The following is an 11,645-nucleotide window of genomic DNA, read 5'->3' as shown; positions in this document are numbered from 1 at the left end:
ATGTGACTTTGTTGGGAATGAAATAAAGGACATTTTTTGATAAATTTGATAAAGCCCAGTAAAATCAAATCTTGGCTTGCAGACGTATACATTTGGTGCCCATTCCTTTCTCGTTCTTTTAACTGGGATAAAAACCTACATAAAATAAACAGCTGTGAAAAGTAATTTTTTGAGATTCATTTTTGACTGTTAACCCTTTACGCTGAACAGCTGTTTTAGCCTTACAATATCCTCATAGTTCTGACACTGACTTCCACGCATTAAACTAGATTAAAACATGGAGTTTAAACATGTGCTGGAACAGAAAAATATATTTCAGAAATTGCTGCATTCTCTGATTATTTAAAGAAAAACCCGTTGCAGGCTGACAATAGGCACTATGGATAACATTAACTGGAATAAAAAGTCTACTTTAAAAATAAAATGTAGTAAACTTTGTTGCCGATTTCTCCCATTTTATCTTGAAGGTACTGGGCAGAATTTTTCCGCTCCACCCCCACAGGGATCATAGTGAGCGGGACACGAGTCCGAAGGGCCTATACTGCGCTGTAATGTTCTATATACATATATATATATAATATATATATAAAGGTCCATTGACCTCAGGCCTTGGGGTGAGCGCGGCTGGATTTTCTGATCTTGGGGTGAGCATGACTGGGTGAGCGTGAAAGTCCTGCCCACTGCCTCTTACCGGGTTAAGTTTGCTCGGATGTTAGTAGTTTTTCAGATGGCCATTCTTTGTTTGATCAGCTCAGACAGCATGGGTTGGATTTTCTGGCCGCATTCACCCCAAGGCCAGCCTCAGGTCAAGGGACGTTTGCATGATCCACGCTCCGCCTGCTACAATTCCCGTGCTGAGCAGGATGAGAAAACTCCATCTGTGAGAGGCGTCTTAATAGAAGTTTATAAGATGATGAGGGGGATAGATAGAATGGACGTTCAGAGACTATTTCCTTGGGTGGATGTAGCTGTTACTAGGGGGCATGACTATAAGGTTCATGGTAGGAAATATAGGAGGGATGTCAGAGGTAGGTTCTTCACTCAGAGAGTGGTAGGGGTGTGGAATGCACTGCCTGCTGTGATAGTGGAGTCAGACACTTTCGGAACTTTCAAGCGGCTATTGGATAGGCACATGGAGCACACCAGAATGATAGGGAGTGGGATAGCTTGATCTTGGGTTCGGACACAGCTTGGCACAACATTGAGAGAGGAAGGCCCTGTACTGTGCTGTACTGTTCTATGTTCTAAGTGTGTTTGCAGTCTATCTGACCATCACACAAGCAAGCTCAACCCTGCCTCATTCCATGGACATATATGCCCAATTTCCTGTGGGGGCTTTACTGGAGACAGCTCCCAAGTGGGGTCTTGCCTGATTTCTCTCCCCTGGCCTTGTGGGCAGGGAGGGCTGGGGCGGGGGGGGGTGGGGGGGTGCGCTGACATTAGTTCCAGCATTGTAAGCATGGCTTAGGTTGAGATCAGTTAATTCAGAACAGAGCAGGAATTAAACAGGCAATCCTTTGGTCTGTGTGGTAGCTGCTCACGCTCTTTAAGGTACACAATTATCCGAGTTGAATGTGTTTGTAGGTGTGTGTCTACCATAGAAAACCATGAATTGTTGATACCAAAGCATTCTTTAACAAGAGACCATCATTGGCCATGCTAGCCAGAACAATCTAAGGTCTGTTTAAATCCTGCCGTGTTTGCTCGGAGAGTCACTTTGGATATTTTAGTGTTTGCTTACAATTTTCAACACGGCTTCATTCCCCAGAATTAGGCCCAGCTCTGCACCGTCCCTTGTTGGACCCTCTACACAATGACGTAGAGGTTCTTCTGTATGCATTTCCAGAAATCCAGTCCTGCCAAGCCCTTAACACCATGGGTGGGATTTTCCAGACGCGCTTGCCCCAAAACCGGAAAATCCCTCTCGAGGTCAACGGATCTTTGCATGGTCACCCCCCCCCCCCCTCCCCCCCACCACCTCCTACAATTCCCATGATGAGTGGGGCAGGGAAATTCCCCTCAATGTTTGTCCCAGTTAATGTTGGGAAAGTTGAAATCACCTATTATAAATTACCCTATTATTATTGTTTTTACACACCTCCATGACTTATGCACATGTTTGCTCCTCAATTTCCTGCTGGCTACCTGGGGTTCTACAATAAATACACAATGATGTGGTGGCCCCCTTTTTATTCCTGAACTCTACCCACAAAGCTTAATTCAATCTCCCCTCCAAGGTATCGGGGGCAATTCTCCTAAAAAAGTTCTGAATTTGCTGGAAAACCGATGTAAATCACGATTGTTGTTGCACTGGGAGTTCCGAGTCGAATCTCCGCACCCTGTGCAATGCGGAGGTCACAATCGTTAAAAATCGTTAAAAACCCAGGGGCGGGCATGTGCTGTGGCCCTGAACTGTTAGCCTGCAGTTTGCTGGCTGGCTCATTCACTGCCCAGCCCGGAACCCTCCCCTCACTGCACCAGGTGTCTGTAGATTAGGAGTGTGGGTCTGAAGTGCAAACAAAACATTAATTTGCCACCCAAAACTCCCCCCATGGCCCAATCGCAGCCCCTACAAGCATTCCAGGCCAGCTCTGACATCCACACCCCCTCATTCAGGAGCTCCCTGATCTCCAGCACCACACCGCCCCCACTACTGTGACGATTCACCCCCACTTTGGCGGACCCCTCCCACGGGAGGCAGACCCCTGCAGACACCCCCCCTCCAGCCCACCCCGATCACTGGCCTCCCTCCAGTGCTGACCGATCCCCATGCAGAATTGCAGGAGGACGCCCCCACCACCACTGATTGTCCCTAAGCCCCTCCCTAGGCCCTACCCCCTTGGTGTTGCCCAAAGACTGATGGGCAGTCCTAAGGTGCCCCCGGGCATGGGCATTTTGCCCCTTGAGCAATGCCAGGGGTCACAAGCTGACATTGCCAGGATGGCCATACCCAGGGGGCACCACCACTCATCACCATACGGGGTTTCCCTGGGGGATCCCAAATGCCTCCCACTTCATTCCAGAAGTTTCCTGTTAGTTCCCTGAAAGTGGGGGGGGGGGCTACTCTCAACCCTGCTGGAATGTAATTGTACTGGCAGGGAGGACGATGCAATTGGGCCCGGAGAGTTCAATCCCGCTAATAATCACACTTAAAGTAAGATTAAAATAAGATTTAAATTACTTACATGCTATTCCTGCCAGTTTCCAGTGTGGTCCTGACCACACCTGATCACTGGGAGATGTGCGCGCGTCGAGAACGCTTGTGGAAATCCTGTGAATCGATGCACGCACGATTCTCCCGACCCTCCAAAAAATTAATGGGTTGGGATGGGAGAATCGTGGCCATACTTCAGTAACTAACTCCTTAACTTACAATGTCATGCTTTTTCCTCTTTTACCTCCTCCCTTGTCTTGCCTGAAGGTTGTACATCCCAGAATGTTGAGTTGCCAATTCTGCCCCCCCCTCAACCATGTCTCTGTGGTGGCTGCTATATCTCAATTCCACATGTCAACCCCCACCTTTTACTCATCCATTTTAGTTGTAATGCTTCTGGCCCTCCAACCTTGCCTTACTCCCTTGAAACTTGACACAGTTGTACTCCCTCTGACTTGATTATTTTACTGGATTATGCTTTGTCACTATCCCCCAACTTCGCCGAATTGGTTTAAGCTCCTCCCAATAGCAATAGTAAAGATGTTAGCTTCGCTCTGGTTCAGATGTTAAGTGCTATAATCTAGTAACAGTTATTCAGCCCTACCCACGACTCATCAAAGCAGTTCCCTCGTGCTCTCTTGTTGTTTATGAGGCTCTGTTCCTATCCGGACTGAGCTCCACGTTCAGTCATTCAGCTTCGTCTTCTCCCTGTTTCACCTAACTCCCAGTTTTCACCCAATTCCAAAGCCCTCTCGCTTCACCAAGCAGCACTCAGAGTGCAGCAAAGGTCAACCATCCCAGTTAACAATGCTTTCTGTTTTGGAAAAGAGTAAAAAGTCTGACAACACCAGGTTTTAGTCCAACCGATTTATTTGATAGTAAACTCACAAGCTTTCGGGTTAGCCCCTTCGTCAGGTGAATGGAGAGTCCTGGCCTCAGGCAGAGCATATAAAGCACAGACAGTTTACAGATTACTGATTAGAATGCGAATCTTTACACTTCACCTGCTGTTCAAGTCCTGAAGTGGCTGACAATGTGAGTGGAAGGAGCACTGATCACAGGTTAAAGAGATGTGTATTGTCTCCAGACAGTACAGTAAGTGAGGTTTTGTAAACCCAGGCAAGTCACGGGGGTTACAGATAGTGCGACATGAACCCAAGATCCCTGTTGAGACCGTCCTCATGTGTGCGGAACTTGGCTATCAGTCTCTGTTCAGCGACTCTGCGCTGTCGTGTGTCGTGAAGGCCGCCTTGGAGAATGAATGAACATCGCTCGACAATCACCAGGCAAGACTGTTCCCTTCCTGTTGGTGAACACTTCAGTGGTCACGGGCATTCAGCCTCTGACCTTCGGGTAAGCATTCTCCAAGGCGGCCTTCATGACACACGACAGCGCAGAGTCGCTGAATAGGATAGGACCCGGGTGGGATTGTGATTGGTGCAGACTCAATGGGCCGAATGGCCTACTCTTGCATAATAGAATTCTACGATTCTATGATTAATAGCTTTAATTCTGAGCTCGGCCTGTAAAGCACAGGAAAATGGGCTGATGGCAGGCATTAGTTTTAACAAGTGAATTTTTGGTGTCCAGTTTGTATTTTTCCACATGTTCAATCAGGATTTTATAAATGTCCTGGTTGTCCTTTCAGGAATTGCACATCCTCCCCAGTTTGCATGGGTTTCCTCCGGGTGCTCTGGTTTCCTCCCACAGTAGTCATGATGTGGGTATGCCGGCGTTGGACTGGCGTAAACACAGTAAAAAGTCTGACAACACCAGGTTTTAGTCCAACCGATTTATTTGATAGTAAACGTACAAGCTTTCGGGGTTAGTCCCTTCGTCAGGTGAATGGAGAGTTCTGGCCTCAGACAGAGCATATAAAGCACAGACCAGTCTCTGTCTGAGGCCAGAACTCTCCATTCACCTGACGAAGGGACTAACCCCGAAAGCTTGTGCGTTTACTATCAAATAAATCGGTTGGACTAAAACCTGGGGTTGTCAGACTTTTTACTGTGTTCCTCCCACAGTCATAGAATTCTACAGTGCAAAAGGAGGCCATTCGGCCCATTGAGTCTACACTGATCACAATCCCATCCAGGCCCTATCCCCATAACCCCACGTACTGACCCTAGCTAGTCTCTCTGACCCTAAGGGGCAACTTAGCACGGCCAATCCGTCTAACCAGCACACCTTTGACCCGAGGCCAGAATCGAACCCGGGTCCCTGGCACTGTGAGGCGGCAGTGCTAATCACTGTGCCACCCTGCATGTTATTATTCGGGGTCTTGTCTGTTTGAGTTTTTTGACATGGTCAAGAGGCAGTAACTTTCAACAAGTGGTGTTCTGGCCAATGTGGTTCAGGGTAAGTACGAGTTGCAGACAGGACATCACTGGGACTGGATCCTGTTTACACAGATCCAGCACTGACGTCAATGCAGCTGTTTGCAAACCAACAGATCCAAGCCACCACCAACAACACCCCACCCCTCCCCATTCCCCCTGCCCTCCACACACACACACACACACACATTGTAAATTAAACGCTAGTGAGGTTTTATCTCAATGCAAAACAATGACTTTTTTTTTAAAAATTGACATTTCAAGAGCCAAGTTGCAGACATGCCTTTGGCATCTGCCGGGGGGGGGGGGGGGGGGGGAGGAGAGAGAGATTGCATTTTGAATTGGGGGTGTTTGGTCTTTGCTGCACACTGTAGCTGCAGCCTTTAACCTGGCAGGGAAAGAGCGACAGGGAGCTGAGTGTTTTGTTTAGTGTTGTGGAGAGCGAGCAGAGAGGAAAGAAAGATTAACCCCCAGCCTTTTCCTGGCTGTGTGCTGCAGGATGGGGAGGGGGCCGCGTTCAGTCACCACCCCCGGCTGCTGGCACTGAGCTGGGGTGCTGGAGGGGAGGGGAGGGGTAGAGCCGGGCTTTGCTTCCCATGGCGGCCGCAGACCTCTTGTCCCTGGAGCAGCAGCTCTCCTGCTCCATTTGCCTGGAGGTCTTCAGCCACCCCGTCAACCTCCCCTGCGGACACACGTTCTGCCTCGACTGCATCCAGAAGAACTGGGACCAGAACGCGCTGGCCGTCTGCCCGCAGTGCCGGGCCGCCTTCACCCCCCGGCCCGCCCTGCAGAAGAACATCGTCCTGTGCGGGATAGTGGACGAGTTCAACCGGATGGGGCAGGCCCAGGCCCAGGCCCAGGCCGCCAGGCTGTCGGGCAACGGCGGCGGCGGCGGCCCGGAGGTCCCGTGCGACTCCTGCGTCGGCCGGGGGGCGAAGGCGGCCAAGTCGTGCTTGGCCTGCCTGGCCACTTTCTGCGAGGCCCACCTCCGGCCGCACTACGAGAACGCGGCCTTCCGGGAGCACCAGCTCACCGACCCGGTCAGGGACCTGAGCAGGAGGAAATGCAAGACGCACAGTAAGCTGCTGGAGTTCTTCTGCAGGACGGACCAGATGTGCATCTGCGGCCTGTGTATACTGCACGTGCACCGGGATCACAAAGTCATCACGGCGGAAGAGGAGGGCGCAGAGAAAAAGGTAACGCTTCACATCTCACTGTGCAGCGTCTTTTCCTGCTCACATAATGCCTTTAACGGCGTGCCCTGTTCCAGGGCACTCCTCAGGACTGTTGGGTTACCCCTGCTGCCTCACAGCGCCAGGGACTCGGGTTCAATTCCAGCTCTGTGTGGAGTTTGCATGTTCTCCCCATGTCTACGTGGACTTCCTCTGGGTGTTCCGGTTACCCTGCAGGTTAGATGGATTGGCCATGTTAAATTGCCCCATGGTGTCCCGAGATGTGTAGGTTAGGGGGATTAGCTGCGTAAATGTGTGGTGTTACAGGGATAGGGCTTGAGTAGGATGTTCTCTGTAAAAGAGTTGGTGCAGACTTGATGGTCTGAATGGTCTCCTTCTGCACTGTTGGGATTCTATCTCGTTCGAAAGGGAGCATTCCTTATGGGAGAGTCTTCGTTAAATTGATTTTTAACACCCCGCACAGTGGATGGCGTTTTAAACTAGCTAAATTCGCACCTTTTTGCAGAAGGTGGCATCAGGGAGTTGTGTCGCTATGGTGCCTTTCATGACCTCTGTCTCAAAGTGTATTGCAGCCAATGAAGTAGTTTTGGGAGTGTAGTCATGGCTGAAATGTAGAAAACGCTGCAGAAAAATGTGCACAGCAAGCTCCCACTAACAACAATGTAATCAGAATCAGGTAATCCAGCCTTTTCTGATGTTGATTGAGGGCTAAATATTGGGCAGGGTAATGGGGATAACTCCCCTGCTCTTCGAAATAGTGCTATGGGATCCTTTATACTCACCTGGGGGGGTGGGCGTCCTCGGTTTAACATCTCATCCGAGAACGGCACTTCCGACAGTGCAGCACACCCTTGGTTCTGCAATCGAGTGTGAGCCTTGCTTTTTGTGCTCAGGCCCCGGAGTAGAAGCTGAACTGGGACCTTATGAATAATAACAATAATGTTAATAGTGTGAGTCCTCTCCACACACACACACACACACACACACACACACACACACGCCTTCCTGGTGCCCAGCATATTCCTGTAGCTCAGGTCTCGTGGCCCAAGAATCAAATCCTGACCTAACGCACCATATATTCTGGGATGGCAGGCTGACCAGTGAATGCTTAAGGAATGTACAAAAAATGGATGGGATTGCCCATGTATACTCCTTATCTCTCTGACTGATGTCGAATACCGTACTAATCACGTTCATAGAATCATAGAATCCTACAGTGCAGAAGGAGGCCATTCGGACCATCGAGTCTGAACGGACCACAATTCCACCCAGATCCTATCCCTATATCCACATGTATTTATCCTAGCTAGTCCCCCTGACATTAAGGGACAATTTTAGCAAGGCCAATCCACCTAACCTACACATCTTTGGACTGTGGGAGGAAACACATGCAGGTTGTGTTACCCAGGTTAATAGCTCCATATCACTGATAACATGACTCGACAGTGCAGGCACAAGGAAACTATCAGGAAGAAAGATTTTGAGAATCACACATCAGCCATTTAGGATTGCAGTCAGAGCCGGGGTTAATATGGGCAGGGTTGGCCTGAACAAACTAAGTGTCCGACTGACCAGAGTCAGGTGTCAGATGGCATTTAGGACCCTAGGTGTCAGAAATGTTATCCAGGGAGGGCTTCCAGCCAGTCAGAGGCCAGTAGCTTTCTTGTTGGCTTTGCCACCAGGTGCAGTGGTTGCTACGGGTAACGCTGTGAGGAGGTCGCCAGGGATTGTTGCCGGGTCCCCGGACACAGATGGATGGGGAGGGATCAGGATTGCATGGAGTGGGGAGTCAGAGAGACAAGGCGAGGGGCTGTGACCAACCCCTACCTCCGGACACTTCGACTGAGCACAGAACGCCTGTCAGCAAAGAATCTGCACTCCTGCCCCCCACCCCCCACCACAGTCAATTCAACGTGATCTTCAGCATGCCCGGAAGAATTGTGCAACTTCTATTTAACCCCTGGGGCACCCCTGAATCCTGGTGAGCTCAGGGAGAACTGGTGACAAGTGTCTCATCAATAAACCTAAGTGATCTCCTGCTGTGAGCGAATGGGTTATGCACACCAGCCTGTTTGCGCTTAGACTCAATGCCAGGTGTTTTCCTGCGGCCAGTAGACTGATGCACTACTTTTTTAGCGATTTAGACACTTTAGGACAAATGGAGCACTCCAGAATTATTGGGAGGGGATAGCTTGATTTTTGGGATTGGTCTTAGCTCGGCACAACATTGAGGGCCGAAGGGCCTGTACTGTGCTGTTATGTTCTATGTTCTAGACTTACTTGACCTAGTTGCTCCTTGCTGTGATGGGCTCCATTAGACTCCACCCTGGGTGACACTTTTCATGCAAAGGGTGATGGAGTTTTTTTTCATTAGTGTCACAAGTAGGCTTACATTAACACTGCATGTGTGATCATGGCTAAATGCCGTGGTCTTCGTACAGCCAGAAAGTTGCGAAATCTTTGACGTGATCAGAAATGGCACGATAAGTAATACAAGAAGGCCCACTTGGGGTCTGCACTGAAGGCCAACCCATTTGGTGGTGCCTCCCATGCCAAAGGAATAGTCTTGGAAAAAGTTGGTGTTGAGGCTAAGCAGCCCAATTCTGCCATCAGAAAGTGTTTGAGTCCAGCTTATTAAGAATGGCAAGAAAATCACAGCTTTTGTTCCAAATGATGGTTGCTTGAACTTCATTGAGGAAAACAATGAAGTTTTAGTCGCTGGTTTTGGTCGTAAGGGTCATGCTGTTGGTGATATTCCTGGCGTTCGTTTCAAGGTAGTGAAAGTAGCCAGTGTATCTCTGTTGGCCTTGTACAGAGGCAAGAAGGAGAAACCAAGATCTTAACTTTAAAATATATTGACCAAGATGGAAAATAAAACATTTTAAAATTGATTTTTGACAAAAAAAAACATTGCATTGAAGTTACTGTGAAAATCCCTTAGCTGCCACAGTCCACTGTCTGTTTGGGTACACTGAGGGAGAATTTAGCATGGTCAATGCTCTTAACCAGCAGGTCTTTTGGACTGTGGGAGGAAACTGGAGCACCCAGAGAAAACCTTGCAGACACAGAGAGAATGTGCAGACTCCACACACAGTGACTCAAGCTGGGAATTGAATCCGGGTCCCTAATGCTATGAGGCAGCAGTGCTAACCACTGTGCCAATGGCAAATTCTCTCCTGCAAAGATTGAATGGCGGGACAATCAACATCCTGGGGTTTATGATTGACCAGAAACTGAACTAGACTAGCCATATAAAAACTGTGGCTACAAGAGCAGGTCAAAAGCTAGAAATACTGCAGCGAGTAACTCCCCTCCTGAACTCCCTAAACCCTGCCCACTTTCTACAAAAGACAAGTCAGGAATGTTGGAACACTCTCCACTTGGCTGGCTGAGTGCATCTCCAACAATATTCAGGAAGGTCGACACCATCCAGGACAAAGCAGCCTGTTTGATTGCAACCCCTTCCACAAACATTCACTCCCTCCACCACTGACGCTCAGTAGCAGTGGTGTGTACCATCTATAAGATGCACTGCAGGGATTCACCAAGGTTCCTTAGGCAAAATCTTCTAAACCCATGATGACTACCATCTAGAAGGACAAGGGCAGCAGATAAATGGGAACACCACCAACTGGAGATTCTGGTCCAAGTCACTCTCAGTCCTGATTCGGAAATATATCACCTTCCCTGTCGTTGAGCAAAATCTTGGAATTCCCTCCCTAACAGCACCATGGCTGTACCTACAGCAGCTTGAGAAGGCAGCTCACCACCTCCTTCTGAAGGGCATCCAGGGATGGGCAATAAATATTGACTGAGCATTCCTGTAAATAAATCTAAAAAAAAATTGAAATCTTCAAGATTGAGGTCGACAGTTCATGAATAGGCTTTTCTACACCAGTAGTCAATCTTTTTATTTAAAACAATTCATCCAAATACAAAACCAAAATACATTGTAATTTCACAATAATGAATTACAAACCTGAATACATTACAATTTCACAATAATAGTGAAATGACAAAAACGATATAACACGTCAACAGTGAATATGCCGCCCTTGCTACAACAGCACAAACTATCCTAACACAACAACAATAGCAAACATACCTTCCTTTATACAGCTGAAAACAATTCTCAAGCTCACGGAAAGTTAAGGGTGTGAACTGTTTATAATCTATGTTAGTGGTTTGGATGAAGAAACTGAGAGCATTGGAGCCAACTTTGCTGCTGATACGAAGCTCGCTAGGAAAGCTCTCTGAGGAAATCTTCCAGTTGCACCAGCAGCTGGAGGAAACCCACGCAGACACGGGGAGAACATGCAAAATCCACACAGACAAGTGACGCAAGCCTGGGATTGAATCCAGGTCCCTGGTGTTGAGGCAGCAGTGCTAACCATTGCGCCACCGTTTCAAGTTCATTCAAATGCCTGATGGGAACGGGGAAGAAGCTATTCTTGAGCTGTTTGGTCCATGATTTCAGACATTTTTTTAATCTCCTTCCTGATGGAAGAAGGTGGAAGAGAGTATGCCCGGGGTGTGTGGGGTCCTGAATTATGCTGGCTGCTTTTCTGAAGCAGTGGGAAATGTCAATGGAGTCAATGGATGGGAGGCTGGTTTGCGTGATGGACTGGATCACTTTCACAACCCTTTGTAGTTTTTTGGGGTCTTCTCGGAGCAGGAGCCAAACCAAACTGTGATACATCCAGAAAGGATGCTTTCTATGGTGCATCTGTAAAAATTTGTGAGACTTGTAGCAGAAGTGCTGAACCTTGCTTCACTTCCTCTGTTTTTTTTTATTAGTATTACAAGTAAGCTTACATTAACACTGCAATGAAATTACTGTGAAAATTCTCTGCATTCACACTCGATGTGTAGCGTTAGCATAAAGTGAAAATGCTCCATACAGATGGAAAATGCGAAGGGTGAACACAACCTTGTGTAAATGAGTCTGCCATGATTTAAGCT

General features: G+C 48.3%; 1 protein-coding gene and 1 pseudogene across 2 annotated transcripts in view; both read left to right on the top strand.

Moving 5' to 3' along the window:
- The first annotated feature begins 6,075 nt into the window (after window positions 1-6,075).
- Window positions 6,076-11,645, top strand: part of LOC145356364 (E3 ubiquitin/ISG15 ligase TRIM25-like) — a 31,515-nt gene continuing 25,945 nt past the window's right edge. For both annotated transcript variants that reach the window (XM_080209031.1, XM_080209030.1), the window contains exon 1: window positions 6,076-6,686. In XM_080209031.1, coding sequence (XP_080065157.1) covers window positions 6,087-6,686 — 600 coding nt within the window. In that variant the 5' untranslated portion in view covers window positions 6,076-6,086. The remainder of the gene's footprint in view (window positions 6,687-11,645) is intronic.
- On the top strand, window positions 9,097-9,526 carry LOC145356491 (small ribosomal subunit protein uS12 pseudogene; annotated as a pseudogene).

Source organism: Carcharhinus amblyrhynchos, chromosome 21 (assembly GCF_965287045.1).
Source record: "Carcharhinus amblyrhynchos chromosome 21, sCarAmb.v2.hapA, whole genome shotgun sequence".
Lineage (NCBI taxonomy): Eukaryota > Metazoa > Chordata > Chondrichthyes > Carcharhiniformes > Carcharhinidae > Carcharhinus > Carcharhinus amblyrhynchos.
The sequence above is the reverse complement of the archived record's forward strand: the minus strand, read 5'-3'. Positions and strand labels throughout refer to the sequence as shown.